Consider the following 23,921-nt stretch of genomic DNA (forward strand, 5'->3'; position numbering starts at 1 on the left):
ACATGCTATCTCAGGAGCCCGTCGACACACAGGTTTGTTTTTTTTACAATAAAATAATGTATTAATTAATTATTTTATTAATCTAAACTAAATTATTTACATGTATTATAGGTTCATTCTTCTCGCGCATCGTGGACCCGTCTCCGCCCGTTCGATTGACCTCGTCTCCACCTCCCGCCCCTACCCTCCGGTAGCGCTCAGAGACCGCGCGTTGAGGAGCCGCCTAAGGAGCTCGACCACCCATCTCGAGGCCGTCGACACGTTTGTTTTTTTACAAAGAAATAATTTATTAAATAATTGTTTATATGTTATTTCATGTTTAGTTTATGATAAATCTAAATTAAATTGTTTATATATTATTTCAGATTCATTCTTCTGCTCCTGTGGTCCAGTCTCCTCCGATTGAGTCATCTCCTGAGGCATCTACTGAGGCTACTCGGTGGAGACCGCCATGCCCCACAAAGAAGCATGTTTTCACCCAGGGCCTGAAGAAGCGAAGAAAGGATGATCATGTCATAAATCATCCTGTCATTAAGAGGAGGAGAGAGGATCCTGATGATAGTGAGGGTGGTGGGGTTAGAAGGATCCTTAGGCCTTAGGAGATTGTATATTTGTAAATAAAATGTACATTTTATGTTAATATTATATATATTTTTGGATATTATTTTTTTAATGATAATTAGTTATTTTAGTATTTATTGTCGATTAATAATAACTCGTGCGATGTCCATAATTAATTAGAACCCTATAACAACGATCTAAATGTATATGTATAATAAGTTTTCAAACTTACTTCGGAGCATTTTACAACCTCTAAAACGATGATCTAAATATATATGTATACTTGATGTAATGAATCGATATTATTGTACACGAAAAAAAATATTAAGTTCTATATAAAATATTTATATTCTGGTATTTTGAAACGTCACTAATTTTCAGTCAAAACATGGAAAAAAGCTTAATTGAGTTTGATTTCCAAAGAATGGAGGTCGGGGTGGGGGGGGGGGGGGGTCCACTTCACGGACGGGGTAACTGTATGTGAAAGGATTAAAGTGTAAATGTACACTTTGGTCCTTTTACGCACATAATCTGTGCGTAAAGCCTATTTAGGTGTTTTTTTTTTAATGAGTTAGTTTGGTATTTTTGGGTTAGAAAAGTGTGGGGCTCGTTTAAGTGTGTCCAACTATTACATACAACCCAACTATATATACGAATACATTGAGAACACCAAAGGATGTGTCATAAACATAGGTAATAACTATTTGGGAGTTATAGAAATAAAGTGTGGGAGTAGTGGTCATAAAGTAATGGGGATTCTACGAGAGTTATGAACGTAATACGAAGAACTTTTAAGTTATATGTTGAGGAGTACGAGAGTTATGAACATGAAGTAGTGGGAGTTATATGTTGAGGAGTAATAGACACCACACATTAATATTTTCATAACACAATCCAATTACATGGTGATTTTTCTAACACGCTCCTAGTGATTTCATAAGTTGAGTCCAATTTAAACCTAAATAGATTCATCAAATCAAAAGCAAAGCCATGTTAAGTTGTAGCTACGGTGCTAACTAACCACCAGAATAGTTCTGAAATGTCATCCTCCTTTACGTTCTCAGCCTCAACTCTCCCATTCCAATCCTGCAACTCCTCAACATTTGCAACTCCTCAAAAACATGTAATCCCAAGAAATCCAAAGTCGGGTTCCCGCAAAGGAAACACATTGCCAGCATCGAAATCTTCTGACCAAGATTCCTCTGATGATGCAAATAGTGGCCTTGGCAGCAGCAACGGCCCATCTACCAGTTTCTTGTCTTTTCTTTGCCCCTTACTTAAACTATTTTCTGTGAGTTCTTTTTTTCTTTTCTATATTGGCTTAGTGTTCTTTACTTGTTTCATTCTTTTCTCCTACTTTGTATGTTCCCCATAATTGGTTTGGATGGGCTTATGGCTTTTGATTTATTTTTGTTGTTCTGGCTTAGAAATGAGTGCTTATAAGTGCTTTTTTATTTTACACAAACACTATAAAAGTGCTTAAAAGTTATTTTGGCTTAAAAATATTTAAAATAAGTCAATCCAAGCAGGCTCTTAGGGAAAAAGAAAATGGCTTAATTTGTTTGGAAACAAGTAAAAGTGCTTCCTATCTTATGAATGCGTTATCCTCAAAATAATCGTCTGACAAGTCAATTAAAGAAATTTTTTATTAGCTTTTTCACTTGATAGTGAATTCTGATAGTCATTTGTTAAAAAAAAAAAAAATTACTATTTTACTTTATCATTGACTCGTATTCTCAGCGTGTTAACTTCGGAGTCTTAGTTTTTTCGAGAGGAGGGGATGGAAAAGCCAAGACTATAAAGTTACCAAACTGATAAGGTGCCACGTCAGCTTTTCCATGCTCTATATCCAAACGATTTTGATAGGAAATGTGAACAACTGATAGCTGAGGTGTGTTTTGATAAATAATTAGTGATAGTTTAAGTAAGAAACTCATGAAAAAGTGATAGTTCAGGTGTGTTTTTGACCATTAACTCAATAATAAAAAAAACAAATTTGCAAGTACAGACTTCCCCATTCGGGGGGAAGCGCTCCCTACCAAGGATTTTTCCATACCCGAGCCCTGAGATCTCTGGTTAAGGGAGGAGCAGCCCCATCCGCTGCACCACATTCTTTGATGGTGCGGGACAATTGATTTAATTGTATGTCTTAGTGTTCTTTGGTTTTCAGTTCTCTTTTTTCCTAATTTCAATGTTCTTGGAAAATTGGGACTCTTGCATGACGCTATCTCAGGAGAGAGAGAGATAGCTCCATTTTCATTTTCTGGTCTTCTCCTTTGGGGTGACCAGAGTTTTGTAGGGCACATGTGACGTTTGATGGTTGTGGAGAATGTTTTTGTAGATGAAAGTAATTGCTATTTGTAGTTCAAATGATCTCATCATTATTTAAGTGGATTTCCTTTAAATTTGCTTGGATAACAAGTTTGGTGTTGTTAGTGGCATGTTAGATTTGGAATATAAGGAGACATGCTATTTATCTTATGAACCTGTTATCCTTGTAGTAACTCTTTGAATAGTCAAATTATAGATAGTCTAACGTGGTTTTTATTCACTTGATAATGAACTGTGTTCTGGTTTTGATTTGTAGAGTGAATTACTTATTTACTTGATCCCGTATAATCAACATAACTGGAAGTTCTAACTAAGAGGAAGCATTATGAACCTAAAAACTTGTTTTCTAATTTGGTTACTGTGGCTCTGAGTTATTTGCAATTGAAAAGCATAATAAAATTTCTTTTAATGGAAATATGGATTTTGAAATTTCAAACATTATCTGGTCTTTAGCTTATGACAGCTCAAGTTCTCTGAAGTCAATGTAAGTTGGAAAGCTAAATCTCTTTTCAACATAAAAACCAATTTCTGCAGAACTCCCTAGCATAAAACAACTTACGAGATAATAAGCTGCAGTTTAATCCCCTTGTTCAGGAATTTGTCTAACAAATCTTAAATTAAAATCAATTTAATATTTATAACACCAACTGCTTCCCGAGGATGCATCTAGTCCAAGGTTGTGCCTAGTAGTTAGTGCACTATGCTGCGGATTCTATTTTCTGAATGTCTTCTGGTTTCTTTTCTGCTTTCTTCATGCAAAAATTATTTGACATTCTTATGTTTAATAATGTTATTGGTCATCATGCAGGGAGGAGACCCCTCAAGCAAAAGAAACTATTTATTAGAGGTACCAACCCATTATAAGTTCTTCGACTTGTTTTTCATTTTTAGTGGTCGAGTTCTGGAGTTAGCATCACGGATTGTCACTCAACTTTTATCTGATTGTACTAAAGTCATTAGATTACTTTTTGTAATGAAAAATTAATTCAATTTTGTCTAAGTCGCAGATAGTCACTGAACATTTTTTTCTAATAAAAAGTCACACAACTTTACTTAAATATCACCTAAGGTCACTAGATCATTGAACCTACAACATGTAACCAAAAGTCACTCAGATAGTTTATTGACTTTCTATGATAGTTAGGCATAATTGAGAGACTCTTTTTTTTCACAAAAAATGATTAGTGATTGCTATGTTACTTACGTAAAGTTGAGTGACTTTTTCATTACAAAAACTAGTTTAGTGACTTTGATGCTATAAAGTGAAAGTTGAATGACCATCTATGTAGTTAAGCACTGTAATTTGTGTACACTTGTTCTTCTGTCGCTCTTATTGGTATTGGTCATGTAATCAGCATTGGTAATGAAGTTGTTCAAACAGGCACACATTATATTTTGAGGTTGAAAAACAAATGGTATGGAAAAAGAAAAACAATGGAGCTAATCTTGGATTAATGATCTCTTTGTGGGTATTTCTGGCAAAAGAAAAGGAAATAGTAACAAAAACATTCTGAAATGTTTAGGAATCTCTCTATAGGGTAGTGAGTAGCTGGATTTGTAACTAAGCTGCAGGTTTATCTTGTCCTTAGCTAGTTACTTCCCAGGATTACCTGTTGAAGTTCATTGCTTCTCTAGTAAATATCCAGTTCAAAATCTGCTTGTACTTCTCTCTTTATTTCCATCTTGCTTTTACATAAATTTGAGCTACTCTAGTAGTATGGTGATTTTATATTTGGAAAACATTTGTGCTGGATCTTTAGATATATATGTTTGAGAGAAGTCGAATTTAATTAAAGTTAGACATTACTGCCATTTACTACAAAATATGATTTAAAGAAATGTAAACATGAGATTGCTGTATGAATCTTGTGAAGGGAAACAAAAACGAAGGATTAAAAATTAGCACAAAAAGATCATGAGATGTAGTAATGAAAATCAGAGACTTAAAGAGGAGGAGTCAAAATTTTCACCAGTTATTGACTTCCCATGCCAAATGATCCTAGATTTTGCAGAAATTAACGACTTTTAAGTTTATAAGTTAATTCATTCAGTTTGTGGTTAACTTTGATCATGGTAACTTTGAATGTGTATTTTTGATTATTTCAATATATGACATATTAGAGATTAAATAAGACAACAGAAGTCAAAATTGGTACTTTATTAATTCCCCTAGATCAGCAAACAATTAGCTACCTGTAATAGAAGTCAAACTTATTATTTTCCTCAGAGCAGTATAGACTTTGCTGTTGTATGTGTGTAACCCTTGAAAGATTGGATTCTTTAATCAGGAAAGAAGAATAAGAAAAAAGAATTAGTGGACAGAGTTTTGAACTTTGTCTTTCTGAGATAGCATGGTGGCGGGTAGATAGAAATTTGGAACTTTGTACAATCATTTGTGATAGCTAAAATCTCATCTAACACATTTGTTTCTCTGACATATTTATAGGTATGTTTGCATAATAGTTGTTAACCTTCTAAATGAGTTGATGGCTTAATTTGTTTTAGATTTTTATTTATTCCTGCCTTTTTAGCCTTTCATGCTTTGCTTAACCTTTGAGTACCTATTTCTTGTAGGAAACAACATCTTCGCTTTCTACCTTGGCAAGACTTCCATGGGGTTCACGAGCACAATATGGCAGATTGGGTAGTAAAGATGGTACTGAAGTTAATCCTCCAATGCACCTGCAGATCTTTGAATTTGGTGAGCATCTCTTCATTGTGTGCTAAGCTTAAATCATCAGCCCCCTTTACTTATAATCCGTGATGTTGACTCTAATATAAACATTACCAGTGGTCCTATATCTATGAGATTTGACACGCTGAAGAAATCAGACAGCTGAAAACTCAAAATCTTGAAAGTATGTTTTCCTCATACGTGCATGAAAAAACTGAGCGGGAAGCTCGAACTCTTATCTTTTAATGCTCATATGACTATGTGCTGAAGACACAGTTTCAATGCTTGTATTTGATAAATACCCAGCTTGTCATCTAACAGTTAGTTTTTTTTTTTTTTTAACCCAAAATGAAGTGGTAGACTATTGTTTCCTAGTCAGTTGTTCTAGAAGAAACTAGCTTATATTATTAAAATGTTTTCTCTTGCAGTATTTCTCACGTTTCTCAAGATATGCACACTTTAAATCTGGAAAGTTTCCCTATAGTGTGGTAAATATGAACTCTAAACTGATTGTATGAGAATAAAAAGTTAACCTTCCATACAGATCTAATTATGAACCATATTAGAAACTTTTGTTAAGGGGTGTAGTATCCACATATATCTCGTGCAATGCTATACCTAAATGCATGTGTTACTTCATCATGGAATAACTCAGGTTCTTGTAGGAATTGTCAACAGAGGCATGCCCATTTTGCAGAAGGGTTAGGGAGGCAATGACCGAACTTGATCTATCTGCAGAAGTGAGTATAGTCTTACCTAGACCTAATTTGATAATTCTCATCTCCTCATATGTGTTTGTTTTTATAACCATGGTCTCCGGGCTAGCTTGTGCGCACCTCGACTAATTGCATGGGGTACATGCTACTTTCCACCAACACAAGTAATAATTCTATCCACCAAGGCTTGGATTGATGGGAAGAAATCACCTAGAGGATTTTAACCTGAGACCTCATGATTCTCAATCCACTTTATTGACCGCTAGGCCACACCACACCCTTGGGTGCTCCTCATATATGTTGATTTCTTCCCATCTGTCCAAGCCTCGGTGGACAGAGTTAGAGTTATCATAAAATAATGTTAAATATTAAAGTTATTTATCTTTTCAATATTTCAGTTTTATCTCAGTTTTGCCGAGGGTCTTTCGGAAACAGCCGTCCTACCTTGGTAGGAGTCAGGTCTGCGTACACTCTACCCTCCCCAGACCTCACGTTGTGGGATTTCACTGGGTTGTTGTTGTTGTTGTTGTTGTTGTTGTTGTTGTTGTATTTCAGTTTTATCTCTTATGTGATTTTCTATAAGGTGATCTTACCCCCAAATGTGATTTTGTAGATTTATCCATGTCCAAAGGGTTCGGTAAGACACCGAGAAATGGTTAGAAGACTGGGAGGCAAAGAACAGTATGTAGATCATCTCCTGATTAAATTTTTATATTAAGGTTTTGTTAATTTGACAATCATTTCCTTTATCAAAACAAGAAGTTCCGAAATGCTAGATAAAATGTTGAACAAAGAATGCTGAACCATGAGAAGGCGAAAATGCAAAGCGATTATTCGTGGATGACAATTATATTGTATTCTTAATTTGTCTCGTCTTTCTGAATATTATCGTAGTATATCCCCTTAATTGGAGATCCTTGCCTAGTATATTGATATGGATAAGAGGAAAGAGGCTAATTAAACTAGGTACTCGTTTAGGGCCGTAGTTTAGGTTCTTGCCTAATGCTGTCCTCGCTATCATTCTTAACCTAGTGAATTGTTGATATTTTGCAGGTTCCCATTCCTTGTTGACCCAAATACTGGAACTTCGCTCTTTGAAAGTGGTAAAAAGTTTGAGTAGCGAAGTTTCTTTTCTTTCTTACATTTTTGGTGTTTAAGGCAGTTTCATCTGAGTGCTAACTGTTTATTTTCCGACCAAATGAGAGCAATATCACTTACATGCCAACTTTTAAATGTTAGCGCACGGGTTAAGCTTTTAATTTGTGCGACCCTGGATTAAAATGAAGACTAAGCATAGTTGTGCCTTTGATTGTCTTAATTAGCTTAAGAGCAGTTCCAGCTTTCCGTTTTCTTCTAGGGGTCGAGGGCGGAACTGTTATATTTGGAGTACAGTTCTAGGGATAGACACATCAAATAAGGAGAGAACAACTAACCTGGTAGATCATTCTCGAGAGTCGAGACATCTTAATACCATCCTTTTTATGGTAATTAGAGAAGCTTTGATACCTCAATGATATGATGGTTAACAATATTCACGATGGCATACCCTTGGTATTTATACCTTAACAAAAGCAAAGCGTTTGATCTTATGGTTCTCTCTATCATTAGAAATAATGGAACCATAGCTTAGTTTTCAGTTGTGTCTGCTTTTAGCGAGTTGACTACAATTTACCTTCCCTTCTACGGTTTTCTATGACACTCTATCCTTTTGTTGGTATACTCCCTGTTGAAAGAGGACTTGATTCTTGCACAGTGGATCACCATGCAAGCTCATCATCCCAAGAGTAAGAACCAGTATATACTAGGCAGTTATGCAGAATCTGATGGCATATAGGTCGGTGAAACTGCAAGCAAAAAGTAAATGCTTTACTGTCTCAGGATTAGTTTAAAAGCAGCAGATATTATCTTCAACAATATCCCGACTTATAGTTACCTATCAAAAAAAAAAAAAAAAAAAAAAATCCCGACTTATGTCTGTCAAGTGTGCTGTGCTAAGTCTGTTCTGATTGGCCACCCAAAGAATAAAAGCTACTATTGGGATTCTTTAAGGGAACCACACCAATGGTGGCCATTCCTCTGTTTCTAGGAGTTCGTAAGCACTTCTAAGGGAAATATATACACGTGTCACCTTTCTGTGTCACTTCATCAGCTCCAGTAGAAGGAAGCATAGCCATAAGGGTGGTTACCAGTTCACCAATTGCTGTAGTTCTCTAAATTATTTTCTTCCAGCTGAGCACCATTGTACATTTTAAGTAACATAAGCTGCTTTAGAATGAATACTAAGACCCATATGTCGTAGCAAATGAATGACTTACCAAAAGAAGAGAAGCAAATAAAGAGAAAATTAACTTGAATTAAATAGAATGCTCCCAGGCACTTATCCCGAGGCAATGCACTAAAGTTGCTTTGTGATACTGGTCCCTAACTCTGGTGGTCCTTCTGATCACCGGATTTCTCACTCTACTTCCTTTTCTTTCAACATTCTAGGAGATGGATGATAGCATTTATTTCGCGGTAGGCTTTAAGTCTTATGATATTACTAGATCCTCAAACACAGCAGAACATTGGTTTGACTGGACCGAAAGAGGAACATGAGGGAGGCATCAAAGGTACGAGGCAATGTAGTGAGACGATGGAAGAGAAGAGACAGTTTCTCTGAGACCTTTTGCTCCAGGAATTTTAATGGCTTTGGCAGATATATTAGCATTATCAGTTTACGAGGGAGAAGGAGAGAGCGGTGATAATCATACCCGAAGTATCGTTTAATGCTGGCTGGACCTATGTGGCTGACAAGATTGGCAGATTCATTAATAGCTTTGTTGACAAATTTAATGTGAGGGAGCCTAGGTTTGTGGACAAAAAGTTCCAATATGCAGAAGCAATTAAAAGCTGTAAATGGTCGAACAATGAAGTGGTTGGAGGTTCCGCATTAAAGAGGGGAGAAGTTATTCAGATAAAGGAAGGTATGGCACGTAATCAGAATATGGTACTTGGCAGATGCTTGGTTGGTTACTTTGTAAATGAGGAAGTTCCAAATTTGTATGACCTACGAAGATGGATTTCTTCCACTTGGAAACAGATCCATGGGCTCAATATTTATGCCATGGGAGAAAATCGATTTCTGTTTGAATTTCCATCCAAAAGCATAGCTGAGCAAGTCCTGAAAGGGGAGTCGCACTAGAAAAGAGCCCAAATCAATATTCAGTGGTGGTCTTTTTTATCAGGAGTCATAGAAAAAGGAAATATGCCAAATTCCGTCTGGATTAGGGTTGTGGGTGTGCCGCTCCAATTTTGGTCATCTGAAGTCTTCAAAGTCATTGGTGAATTTTGTGGAGGCTGGCTGGAAACAGAGGAAGAGACTCAACTCCGGAATCATCTAAAGTGGGCTAGAATCAGAGTCAAAGGAGGTGATAAAGAGGTTCCTAAAGAAGTCCCCCTGCAGCAAGGCGGACTTCTCTTTATCCTCCAGGTTTGGGTGGAATCTCCGGCGAGAGTTGTCATCGGAGAAGAAGAGGAGAAAGAGGTGTTACATTCTTTTACCCAGCAGATATCGAAGACACTGGGTAAAAGTACAGATACAGTCGCTAAGCAGAAGGAAAAGTCAGATGTTGCTGACTTTGCACGTGATTCTGCAGTGGCACGTGCAGTAGGTTTAAATTCAAATACTAAGAAGGGCCAGATTTATGTTGGATCTGCGAAGGGTTTAATTCTGGGCCCAAATAAATTTAATTGTTTGGCCTAATATGAGTCTGAAAAGGGATCAGTTTTAAGTGAATCACATGGTGGGTCACGTGCATCTTCTAAAGAACTTAAAACTCCCGATAGTTCCACTGTCGATGGCTATAAGAATCACTTCAACAACTTGAAAGAGATGGCATCCAAATTCCTTGAAAGAGATGGCTATAAAAATCACTTCTACCAATATGCAAAAGGCAATTTCAATTCCCTCCTCTTCTAAATTACCACTTCACACAAATTCCCCAGTTTTAGGGTTCAAGAAAGTGGCGAATTTAAATATTGGGTCAGGGAGGAAAGATGCAGGAGATAAAGGAATGGATCAGTACCAAGAGTTTGAAGAAGAAGAAGAAGATGGGCTGATGGTCTTGCCAACTGAAAGTCAAGAGGATGAAGAGAAAATTGAAGAACATGGGAACACAAACCAGATAACTCTACTGGGAGAGCCTACTCCCATACAAACATATTTTTTTGAATGTGAAAAGGAAGCAGTGATGAGATCGAACCTGTGGGTTCAGGGTAATATTGTGAGGATGAGCCAAGAATTCGGAGCAGCATTTGAAGGTTGCTTTAGGGAGGCCGAAGCTTTATTCACAAAGATTGACCAGAGGAGAGAAAAAGGGATAACTTCAACTATCTCAATAGAACATAATGCTGATAAACAGACAGTACCTAGGGAGCTAAGAAATTTGATATTTGATATGAATTTCAAAGATGGGGAACCAAGGAGTGAATCAAGAAGTAGGGGAGGAAACTAAGAACTCCTTTATAATGAAGATAAAAATAGTTTCTTGGAACGTGAGGGGGTTGAATATGGAGAGTAAAAGGAATACTGTAAGGAGTAGAATACAACAATGGGGGGCTGATATCTATGTTCTGGTGGAAACAAAATTGAGTGGGGAAGTGGGAAATTATCTACAACAACTCTGGGGAAACAGATGGGTGGGGGGTGTATGGCTTGAGTCATTAGGCTCTAGGGGGGGGGGGGGCATTATAGTGTTATGGGATAAGAGGCAGTGGAGAGGGAAATAGTGGAAAATGGGAATCAAAGTTTAACTTTAAATTGTGTGATAAATCAGGATTTCATCTGGTTTATTACAGCAGTTTATGCTGATTGTGGGAGAATTGTAAGGAGGGAACTGTGGGAGGAGATAGGTGCTATGAGGGCTTTATGTGAGGGTACGTGGGTCGTTTGTGGTGACTTTAATGTCACAAGGTTCCCATCTGAAAGAACTGAATGTAGCAGGCTATCTGGTGCTATGAAGGAATTTTCTGAGTGCATCAATGAGGTGGAGTTGGTGGATCCTTCTTTATTTGGGGGTCCTATACTTGGAGAGGGGGACAAATCACAGAACTGCCTCTAGGATTGACAGATTTCTCTTTTCAACACTTTGGGATGAAATGTTCCTATAGATCAAACAGGATGTAATGCCAAACCTGGGATCTGATCATAATCCAATCATGCTAACATGCAGAGATTGGTCCTTTAAGAAAACTTATTTCAAGTTTGAAAATTGGTGGTTGAAGGTGGATGGTTTCAGAAGCAAAGTGCAGGAATGGTGGAGCTCCTTTGATGTTACAGGAAGACCAGACTACAAGTTAGCTTCAAAGTTAAACTTGTTAAAAGGAAAACTTAAAGAATGGAGCAAGGAGAATAAGGGAAACTGGAGGGAAAGAAAAGACAAAATACTGGAACAAGTTGGCAGCCTAGAAGTTATTCAAGAACAAAAACCTCTGACTGAAGACGAGCAATTGCAGAAGGCTCAGTTGGCTATGGAGTATGAAGAAGTGGCTAGAAATGAAGAGATAGCCTGGAGACAAAGATCTAGAGTGCAATGGATCAAGAGTGGAGACAAAAACACAAAGTATTTTCACAGGATGGCCACAGCTCACAAAAGATTCAACACTATTGACACTTTAATGGTTGATGGAGTTAGCTCCTCTGAACCTATGGATATTCAGAATGCAATTCTAGAATTCTATCAGAACCTTTACAGTGAGACAGAAGCATGGAGACCAAATTTGAACATTCAAGGTGTCCAAAGCATTACTGGAGAAGAGCAAATATGGATGTCAAGGCAATTTGAAGAAGATGAAGTATGGGAAGGGATCAAACTGTGTGCTGTTGACAAGGCACCTGGCCTGGATGGAAGGCATTTTGGGATGTTTTGAAGGAGGATTTGATGCTGACTTTTCAGAATTTCCATTCTCAACAGATTTTTGAAAAAAGTTTCAATGCCACCTTTGTGGCCTTGATTCCAAAGAAGGTGGGTGCAACTGAACTAAGGGACTTTAGGTCCATTAGTTTGATCACTGGTGTGTACAAAATAATTTCCAAAGTGCTGGCAGAAAGGTTAAAGAGAGTGGTGAGCAAGTTAGTCAAATTATGGATGCTGCTTTAATAGCAAGTGAGTGTATTGACACCAGACTTAGAGGAGAAGAGCCAGGAGTGATGTGTAAGCTGGAGATTGAAAAAGCCTATGACCATTTGAACTGGAATTTTCTTGTCAACACTTTAAGACAAATGGGGTTTGATTGCAGGTGGCTAAAGTGGATGGAGTTCTGCATTAATACTACCAGGTTCTCTATTCTAGTAAATGGAGAACCTGTGAGTTTTTTTCCTGCAGAAAGGGGGACCCTTTATCCCCTTTCCTTTTCATTATAGCTATGGAAGGCCTGGACAGCATGATGAGAATTGCTTCTCAAAATAGTTGGATCAGAGGATTTAATGTGAGAAATAGGGCTAATGAGGCTATGGAAATCTCCCATCTATTGTATGCTGATGATACAGTAGTTTTTTGTGAGGCAAATCAGGAACAGATCTACCATCTGAGGGTGATACTAGTGGTTTTTGAAGCATGTTCTGGGCTGAAAGTCAACTGGAGGAAGAGCAGTATATTCCCAGTCAAGGAGGTGCAGCAGATCCAAGTGCTTGCAAGCATTTTGAATTGCAAGATTGAGAATTTGCCTACTGTTTATCTTGGAATGCCTTTGGGATCAATGCATAAAGCAGTGGAAATCTGGGATGGCATCATAGAGAAGACTGAAAAGAAACTAGCTCTATGGAAATCTCAATACCTATCCTTGGGTGGAAGACTCATCTTAATCAACTCAGTCTTGGATTCTTTGCCAACATATGTGATGTCCTTATTTCCTATCCATACAAGGTGGTTAAGGCTTTGGACACTCTAAGGAGAAACTTTCTATGGCAAGGAAAAAATGAGGAAAAAAAGTTCCACTTGGTAAATTGGAAAGTAGTTCAACAAAGCAGAATGCATGGAGGATTGGGGGTGAAGAACCTAAAATTACAGAATAAAAGCTTACTCATGAAGTGGTTATGGAGATATAATCAGGAAGATCAGGCACTATGGAAAGAGGTAATCCAACATAAGTATAGCCAAAATGGGAAATGGTGTACAAATGAGGTGACAAATACCTATGGTGTAGGGGTATGGAGGACCATTAGAGCTTTCTGGCTGGCTCTGAAGGCAAATGTTAACTACAAGGTGGGTAGGGGTGACAAGATTCTTTTCTGGAAGGAAAATTGGAGTGGACAGGGGACATTACAACTACTGTTTCCTAGCTTGTTTTCTATAAGCACAAATCCAGATAGTACAATAGAGGAGATGTGGTCTCCCCAAGGATGGAATTTAGTTTTCAGAAGACTTCTAAATGATTGGGAAATAGCATGGGTAGTAGAACTACTGACAGTAATTGGTGGATTTCAAGGAACTAATTTTGAGCCAGATAAATTGACATGGAAGCATAATCAAGATGGACTGTTCTCTGTGAACAGATTGTACAACAAGGGTTTGACTGAAATTTCAGGGAGGACATCAGGACCTTGGAAATCCATTTGGAAGAGTGTGGCACCAACTAAGGTGAAGTGTTTCACCTGGCTAGTAGCTTTGAGAGCCTGCTTGACTCATGAAGCACTGCAGAAAAGAGGAATAAACATTGCTTCAAGATGCACATTATGCAAGGAGGCCTTAGAGACAAACAATCACCTTTTCCTTCATTGTAAAGTTACGGCACAAGTCTAGGCATTGTTCATTAATTTGGCTAAGGTGAACTGGACTATGCGTGAACACATTGCAGACCTTCTAAGCTGTTGGATAAGAAGGGGAGGGAGCAAGAGTCAGAAGATTTGGTGGAAAACAGTCCTTCCTGCATCTGGTGGAACATTTGGAAGGAAAGAAACGACAAAATTTTTAAAGGCAGAGAAAGTTCATTGCAGAAGATCCAATGGAAGGTCTTTACTTCATTAAGTTTTTGGTGTAAAGAACAATATATAGAAGAGGAAGTTCAGTTAGTGGACTTCTTAGGATTACTGTAAGTATTTCTCTTTCAGTAGACTGTAAATTTTTGGAGGTGGCCAGCATACCCTTAATGCTGAGGAATACAAATTTGCCAGTTTCAAAAAAAAAATAAAGAGAAAACAAGAGCTGCAACGAACCTGTATCATGCATAGCATACCCTTAATGCTGAGGAATACAAATTTACCAGTTTCAAAAAAATAAATAAAGAGAAAACAAGAGCTGCAACGAACCTGTATCATGCATCATACCTACTCTTTTTATTAGGAATATGATATGGAAAGAGCTGCACAAGTTTTCTATACGACTCTATTCCTCTAGTAAACTAATGAGTGGTTTTTGTTTCTCAGGTGATATTGTTAAATATTTGTTTCATCAATATGGTCAAGGAGGGAATCCATCTGCTGGCCTCCTGGAAAGGTATTTATAATACCAATCTTCCGAATTTGGGTTTTTTTTTTTCCCTGGTGGGTGTTAGGGGAGAGGGACTTCTGGATTGCTAGCAGAGAAGGCAGAGGCTACTGCAGAGGAAATCACTTTAAGATCAGTTTTCCATGATTAATTTCTCGTTTATTGTGCTTCATGATGATACTTATGCTCAATAATGAAAACCTGCCTGTCGTCTTAACCAGTAAATATAGGTGAATGTTGAGAGGTGAATTGGAGGTACAAATTTTCAGTTCGTTATAGTCCAGATGCTGTTTGCCTTTTCCAACTTGAGGAGAATGATATATAATGATTATCAACTAGATGTCTCGTTAGAAAAATGGTTTTATTTTAGACTGTAAAATCTTTCCTATAAAATGAAGTTCATCTGATCTGCCTTATAATTCAATGTCCATTTAGAGATGGAAATTTGGAGAAAGAACTTAGAAAGGATCATCATACAAGATCACAGTGTTTTATTTTCACATAGAACAGGAGAAATTTCACGGTCTCTATAAACATCAGTGAGCAGTAAAATAATGCAACGTAAACGAGCAGATTAGGGTAGTAGCCACTCATACTTTTAAGTTGATAGTATTATTTCCTTCATAGTATGTGATGCTAAATGGAGTCTAAATTGCAGTTTATGGCTTGAAGAAAAATGCATATAGTTTAGCCTTGTTTTTCAATGATTTTGACATAAGTTATACATTGGCAACATACAGTACCATCTTAACAGGATGGATGCCGACTCTTCTTCGAGCAGGAAGGGGAATGACATTTTGGGAAAGATCCAGGAAAGAGCCACCACCTAAAAAACTGGAACTCTTCTCATATGAGAATAATCCTGTAAGACTGCTACTAATATCATGCTTATTTCAGGTATATTGACTGTTCGTTTGTAACATGAAAACTTCTCTGTGCACTATGACGGTAGGAGATTATTTAATTTGAGTTCAGATAATCAGATATAAACTGACTAGAGTTGGAAAAAATGTCGTGGCCTTACTAGTCACTGTCAGAAACTATTTTCTTACAATCCACACCAGGTATGACACTGGAAAGTGGAAAGGTTCAACATCTTCAATTAACTAGTCATTTGGGTGATCTGCTGTAGCTTTTACCGGACAGGCTACTTGATTTGTTTTCATTTAAGATTATACAGGCCCTTTAGTCATGAACCTGCTTACCTGATTCTAAAGAGACCGAATGAAACATATAGCGAAGCTTGTGCATTATGTGCTTATTTAACTTAGGGAAAAGTATTCAAAACACACTCAAACTATGGCCAAATTTGCCATAACACACCTCAACTTTTCGGGGGTCCTATGACCCCCCTGGACTTATTTTTTGTGTATTATTTTCGCTTTCAACCGGTGACCTGGACTAGCAAGTGTAGCTACTCTCCTTCGAAATACAGTAAGAGATGATAAAAACTATATGGACCAGTGTATATTTGCCACATGGCCGTCCAAATAACGTTTTTAATTCCCCAAATCCAATCTTAAATCCCCACAAAACGGCTACATCTTCTTCTCTTCTTCCACATTGAGTTCTTCCCCAAATTTTTGGTAAATTTCTTCTCTTTCATGTTTCAATTCTTACCCAAGATTGGATTCTTACACTCTTTCCCCAAATTTCCGATTAAAATTCGTTAGCTATGGAAGAAACAAGATTGGATTTGAATAAGCTTTGTATGGACAATGAAGATCCAATGTTGAATGAGGAGGTGCGATGCGATCATGGTGTGTTGCTCCCATCAAGACTTCCGTCCGACAACAATCCCGGAAGAAGATATTGGTCTTGCCCTACTATGGTTCGAAGAAGTGTAAATTTTTTTCGATGGAGGGATCTTTCCAAAGTTGATGAAAGATCGAAATACATTATTCCAAAGTTGGTGAACAAAATGAAGGAGATGCGTGGAGAATTAGCTTCAAAAGAGAAGAAAATTAAGGAGATGGAAGAAGGATGTGGAAGTTCCGAAATTGCCGAGATGTTGAAAGAGATTGAAATGGAAGAACAATCTGCTCCAAGTGATATGAAAATGAAGGAGATGGAAGAACAATCAAGTGTGATTAATGCGGGCGAAATTGAAAATGCAAAAGAGATAAAATCGAAAAAGAAGGGGATCAACAACTTTAGCTCTAATTTGATTTTCACATTTTGTATCTTGTTTTGTTTTGTATTTGGATCGGTTGGTTAATGCGAGGAAATTCTTCAACTTGTCATGACCAATTGCCTTAGTGTTTCTTGTATTTTTGAAGTTGAATGGTTTAGTTTTGTGCTTGACGTTAGGTAGGCGGTTGCTTGGAAAAATGTCTTTTGTGTTGTGGTTAATGTTAGGTAAGAACTACTTTTCCATTTTATTTTGTCTTGTGGTTAATGTATGTTAGGAATCCTTTCTAGTTTTCTTTTGTTTTGTGTTTAATGTAAGTTTGAAATTGATGAATGAAATCCCTTTAATTTAGAAATCAAAGGTGTTACATGTGCTCCAACATAAACCTTGCTTAAATTGAAAACACGGAGACCGCCTAATCTATTTCTATGATCTCCTTTTTTTTTTTCAACAAGGAAGTGTATCCGGTCTCTAGCAAAGCTACACAGTGCCTCAAACACAATATATCCCTTGTAACTTTGGTTTATATGCTTGAAAAAATACATATATATGCTTCAAGGCAAAGTTTGCCCATAAGGCATAAGTATGCCCCCATCGGCATAAGTTTGGTAAATTCTTAACAAGTTTATGCCGATGGGGGCATACTTTTAAAGGGCAAACTTTTATGCCGGATCCGCATAAACTTGTGAAGGAATTTGCAAAGTTATGCCGGATCCGCATAACTAAATGTTCGTCCTCAAGACAAAACGTTTTTCCTCTCGGCAGACTTTTAGTTAAACATAACTAAAAGTCCGCCGAGGGTATACAAAATTTAAACTTTGCCTTATAAGGCAAACTTTTTTTTTTGGTCAAAGTCTATTTTATTCCATCCAAAAACTTTTACAAAGATAATACTTTTCCATGTAACTTTGGTTTATATGCTTGAAAAAATACATATATATGCTTCAAGGCAAAGTTTGCCCATAAGGCATAAGTATGCCCCATCGGCATAAGTTTGGTAAATCCTTAACAAGTTTACGCCGACGGGGGCATACTTTTAAAGGGCAAACTTTTATGCCGGATCCGCATAAACTTGCGAAGGAATTTGCAAAGTTATGATCCGATAAACTTGTGTAAGTGAAAGCCTATATTTATAATGTCTTTTGCAATAAATTCCCCACTACTTAACCCCCAACCACCTTAGCCGTTTTTGACCACCTTTAAATCCGGTCAAAAGCTTGACCACATTTGGTTTGCAACATTAAACATGTGCACCGATTTATCTGAAAGAGACAGACTTAATAATAGAAACAGACCTCGCTATATATAAACACTTGCACCAATATAAGTTTGTACAAAAGTAGTGCATCACATTCATGATGATGCAACATTCAAGCGCAAGAGCATAATGTCACAAAACAAGCATCTAAGCCACGCCTACTTTAGTTTGTTTATGAACCGCAAAAACTAACAACTACATTAACTTGTTCTACCAACTACCAACATATTAACACTACTTTCACGGATCCTTTGTCTGCAAGAGTTCGGGTTGTCGTCACTTTTTTCCTTTTATTTACCCTCATCTCTTCAAGCCGGCTTGATGTCATTGTCGCTTTGCCCTTCCACCTCACTCAGCCTCTGTTTGTGACCAAGGTCCCCAGAATATCACCGACCTTATATGCTTTCTTAGAAAGATCAATTATCCTACTACTTGGCAAGCCATGTCAGACAAAGCAAAACAATTGTTTATAGTTAGTAAACTCACTTGCAACAAATATACCCAATCCAACAAATATTTCAAATTTTACATTGTATGTTGTAAATCCATTTTCTCATGACAAATATACCCATTCCAACAGTTCTAGGCCTTTTGTAGGGGTAGTTCTTCCTCTTTCATTATCAACAACAAGCTTACACTGTGGAAGCTTGAGAGGTTTTTCGTCTTCCCTCCTCACATTAGACCGAGAAGCAGCAGTTGATCAAAAGTGCATCGTCGCAACAAAGACTAGAAGCTTCAGAGGTTTTTCTCGTCTTCCTCCTCACGTTAGACCGAGAAGCAAGCAGTTGATCGTGTGCATAACTTGTTGCATTTTCAAACCATTTAGCACTAATGGTTGTCCTCCTTGTTCCCATACCTCTTGTCAGTGCTTGAGAAGTACTCTTTGGCCTCGCACCGCCGGTGGGCGGTGCTTCGAGAAGTACTCCTTGGCCTTGCACTTGCTCTTGCCGGTGCATCGGTTAATGGATTTTTCCTTGGCCTTCCCCTAGCTTTTGCTTGGTGCTTCGAAGTTGGAGTTGTCTTTCTTGGCCTTCCCCAGCTCTTGCAGTGTAGCACTCGATTCAAGAAAGCTTCGAGAGATGTCACAGTTAACATCCGGTCCATGACCATAGCTTGTTCTACTGTAATCCTACCAAAAACAGTGTCAAATCAAAACCATTAATCTATTTCTAGTTTTCTTTTGTTTTGTGTTTAATGTAAGTTTGAAATTGATGAATGAAATCCCTTTAATTTAGAAATCAAAGGTGTTACACGTGCTCCCATCGGCATAAGTTTGGTAAATCTTAACAAGTTTATGCCGACGGGGGCATACTTTTAAAGGGCAAACTTTTATGCCGGATCCCATAAAAACTCGTGAAGAATTTGCAAAGTTATGCCGGATCCGATAACTAAATGTCCGCCCTCAAGACAAAAAGTGCCTCCTCCCGAATTTTTAGTTAAACATAACTAAAAGTCTCCCTTTGAGGGGGCATACAAAATTTACTTTACTCCAAAGAGTATAAAAAACGAGTTTACTTTAAAAGCTCATACCTTCAAGGATGCCTTTTTGTTATGGTTTTTACCATGACAAATGCCGCAAGTCATGTCAACTCCTTTTCTTGACAACTTACCATATCTTTTTGACTCGTGGCTTCTCTTCTCCCCGACCTTCTTTGGTCCGCTCCGCATAGGCTTTACAACCCAAAGTGGTGCAACATAGGGGTTATCGACCTCGTGCCACATTTTCATATCAAGCTCTCGACATATTATTGTCCACACTATCACACTTAATGTCGGGCCGAAAGTACGATTTACACCAAGTTTCAGTGGGTAGACAAAGAAATCCGCAACAATATCCTTACCATCCTCGCGCACTTTCGTTTCATTTGTCCAGATTTATCTTCATCTCTCCTTCAAAGGTGCTTTTTGCACACTTCCGTAATGGTTCCTTCAAGACCTCTCCATTCTTTTGACCTCGCCACAGATATGTCTTACACATCCCCGTGCTCCACCGGGTAACAATTCTTTCATAGCCGATCGAAGCCTACAATTTTGAGAAACAATTATATATGAATGGACGAAACTAAATGAAGAAAAAAAAAGTGATTGTCATACCTTTTGCATGTCCGATATCACAAAGTAGTAGTCACGCCATCTCCCATTCCCAAATCGCCTATCAACAATTTCAAAAACCATGTCCAAGTGTTCTTATTCTCATATTCCACTATAGCCCAAGCAATAGGCAAGATTTGATTATTAGCATCTTTAGCAACAAGAAAATAATAGTCCCTTTGGTTATTCCCTTTAAGAAACAACCATCCAAACCAATACATTTCCTACAAACACCTAAAAAGCATTTTTTCAAAGCATCAAAGCAAATATAAAAACTTTCAAACACCAACCTACCACTTTCACCGAGTCATCAACCTTAACAACACAAGTACTCCCGGATTAGTCCTCAACATTTCATCCCTATAGTCAAATATTCTTCCAAACTCTAACACATGATCACCCATGATTTCTTGGAGTACTTTAGCTCTAGCTCTCTGGCAAAGTGGTTTTTCCAACATGTATATTAAGTTCTTCCCAATCAACTCCGAAACTTGAAAATCCTAATGTTTGGGCGTCGTTCGTAATTCTATTCTTGTAATGTTTAGACAAGAACTTAGCATTGCACATGTAATTTCTAGTAGTCTTGACACACCTATGTTTAGGATTGTAGGTTTTGATCATGAAATCATTAGTCTTCTTGTCAAGACTTGCGTATAGCGACCATGGCGACCATCCCTACACCTCACCCTAACCTTTTGGGCTCGTTGACAAATTTCTCTAATCGCACACCCCTTTGAAGCGCATATTTTGTAACAGCATCCCTAAACTCATTCACATCCTCAAAAACCATCCCCAACTCCCACATCACTTTTTCAACAGTTTTGTCAAAAATTATCCTTCTCCTAGCCCTCCTAGACCCTACTCATCATCCGTATCCGATTCAACACTATATGCATCGAACCGACATACACCGGCTCATCCCCAAAGAACCTTACCTTTCAAGCTTGTATCGGCGTGGCAGGCTTTCATCAAAGCCCGATCCGGACCAACTTCACCAACAGAATTTCTCCAGGGTCATTTGGTATCCTTTCTCTCTTTTCCTCCTCTCGATATGACCTCCTTTTCACCAAATTTATGCACTCTTCATGAACATCATCACTTTCATGTTCAAAGCATCATGTTCATTAAAGAGTTCACTTTTGTCGACTCGAACTATCATCATGATCGGTCGATTCAAGAATAGGAAATTCACTACTTAATGGGTCTTCGAAAGCGAGCGGTTTCACCGACCATCTTGGTTCGGAAGGCCGCTTTGCAGCTTTCGATATTAGCTGTTCTTTATTAAAAGCAAACCCATCCCTTCTTGATACCCCCATCCCTTTCTTTATTAAAAGCAGCCAAAGATTCCTCGTTGGGGCTAGTGTATTCCAACAAAGCAACGGGACCATCTACATTATCTAAATTATCAACCATGTGACAGACATAGATTTCAATAGTATCCCCATTTTCAAAACTTTGTGAAATTTCGAAAATGTCCCTATCGATTTGATTTCTACAACACTATCACTATTAGGTATCCTAACACAAAATGAACAACTTGTAGTATACCCTAGTTCTTTAATATAATCCCTTAGTTCAAAAAAGGACAACCTATCCACATCAATATCCAAAAACTTCGTTATTTGTCCACCCTCATACTTTGGTTGTACACTACTAACATCCAAAACCCCACCATGATACCATCTCAATGTTACTAATACAAACCCACTCATACCGAAATTACAATTCAAGAATAGTACAAACAATCGGTACCACACATATACAATAACAATAGATGGTCAACAACAATCACAACCCCACACACACATCAAATAACAACAATTAAATTCGGACTTCGACAATACAAGGCCAAACGAAGTGTATAAAATCACATTTTGGGGTGAAAATAAATTGGACGCAATTACAACGGAATACTACACGACATAAGATTACACATCTCTTAACCCCAAATAACCCCAATTTAAACTAGGAAAAACCCATAATTTTTTAACAAACCCTAGAAATTCATACGACAATTTCATAAATCCTATATAATATGGAAAAAATAAACTTTATGCGTACAAATGCCGACAAAGAACAAGACTAACCTGGTATTTTTTCGAGTTCACTAAAAGCTTGAAGATCAATCGACGATTTCGGGTCAAAATCCACCGCGATGTTACCACCTAAAGTTAGTTTAACTATGATTCACACCGATTTGCGCTTAAAATGGTATTTGAGTGATTAATATGGCGAGAAATCGAGTGGAAGGTGAGAGAGAATTTTGGATTTCAAATTTTGGAAACCAAAATAATGAAAATGACCCGTCTGATTTTAATTTTATGAGCGCGTGCATACACTCAAACTCGTTTGAGTGACTTTGTCCGGTTGAAAGCGAAAATAATACACAAAAAATAAGTCCAGGGGGGTCATAGGACCCCCGCAAAGTTGAGGTGTGTTATGGCAAATTTGGCCATAGTTTGAGTGTGTTTTGAATACTTTTCCCTTTAACTTATTGACGGCGTCTCATAATTGTTCTGCCATATAGAATGAACTTAAGTAGGTTCTATTAATGTACCTGAATTCCATTCACCTCAAAAAGCCCTTTGCCATAAAACACAGTATGTAGATCAGCAGATATGCAAGTCATAGTGTGACCCTTAAATACTTGGGGAAATCCCAGAAATAACATATAATGTTAGCAAAACACAAGCATGCCAATGCATTGTTGGAAATTACTACTGTTCTGGTGAAATTGATAAAATTTCCTTCCATTTTGTTGTTCTTTTTTTCCTGTCACAGTATGCTCGAATAGTCCGCGAAGCACTTTGTGAACTGGAGCTTCCTTATATACTGAATAACATAGGTGAGGGATCAATGCGTGAACAGTTACTCATCAAAATATCTGGTGGAAAGGAGGTTAGATTTCCTTTTCAACGTTCTTTGTTAGTTTATACCTGCAGTCTATATCCCCCTTCTATAACTCTGCTAAGGCCGTAATAGAGCTTCGCATAGTTAGCTTAAATGAGGGTTGCAGTAGGTTAACAGCCTGCACAAAATAGTCAAACTTGATGAATCCTATAAACATTGAATTATTTATAACATGTCCAATGCGCGTGCTACGCATTAGTCCCAAATAGAGGCATGGATGCAAAGGATGGTTGATTCCAACTAGTTGGGAGTAATATTTAGTTGATTGATATATAGTCTATCCCTCTGCCGAGTCAGTGCTGGTCATATCTGTTGCCTGCTTGTTCATTAGACCTAAAGAAGTCATGATCTGATCTCTTTGTTGTAGCTTATTCTTTTTTATTTCTTTATGTTTCAGAACAAACTAAAGCAAGAGAGTGCATCATTGCTCGTAATCTTTCCAGCTTCAAAAGAACAGCTTGACATAAACTGTTTTTTTTCCTATTTCCTTGGACATCTAGGATTTTGCAAGTAAAATTCAAATTGAAGTCCAATTCATTTTGCAGGTGCCTTACCTTGTTGATCCAAATACAGGCACACAGATCGGTGACTACAAGAAGATAATATCATACTTGTTTCAGACCTATTCCTTGGATGCTCTATAGTTGCATGGTTCTTATAACTGATAGGCTCTCTGGCTTTCCTTATGTATTGTATTCTATATAAATTATTGATGATTAATTATTCCAATAATTATAACTTTTCTTTGAGCACGCTAGATAACTCCTTTTTCCCCTTGAAGTGAGTA

The 23,921-nt window shown here is 37.7% G+C and overlaps 1 protein-coding gene across 1 annotated transcript; it reads left to right on the forward strand.

The window, feature by feature from the left end:
- Positions 1 to 1,583: 1,583 nt before the first annotated feature.
- LOC132051105 (uncharacterized) lies at positions 1,584 to 23,921 on the forward strand. Its single transcript, XM_059442388.1, has 10 exons — positions 1,584 to 1,852; positions 3,701 to 3,739; positions 5,467 to 5,593; positions 6,245 to 6,306; positions 6,896 to 6,963; positions 7,336 to 7,385; positions 14,684 to 14,753; positions 15,485 to 15,608; positions 23,006 to 23,122; positions 23,680 to 23,921. Exons 1-10 carry the CDS (start codon positions 1,601 to 1,603, stop codon positions 23,776 to 23,778), a joined length of 1,008 nt encoding a protein of 335 aa, XP_059298371.1. The 5' UTR covers positions 1,584 to 1,600; the 3' UTR covers positions 23,779 to 23,921.

This window comes from Lycium ferocissimum, chromosome 3, assembly GCF_029784015.1.
Source record: "Lycium ferocissimum isolate CSIRO_LF1 chromosome 3, AGI_CSIRO_Lferr_CH_V1, whole genome shotgun sequence".
Taxonomy (NCBI): Eukaryota; Viridiplantae; Streptophyta; class Magnoliopsida; order Solanales; family Solanaceae; genus Lycium; species Lycium ferocissimum.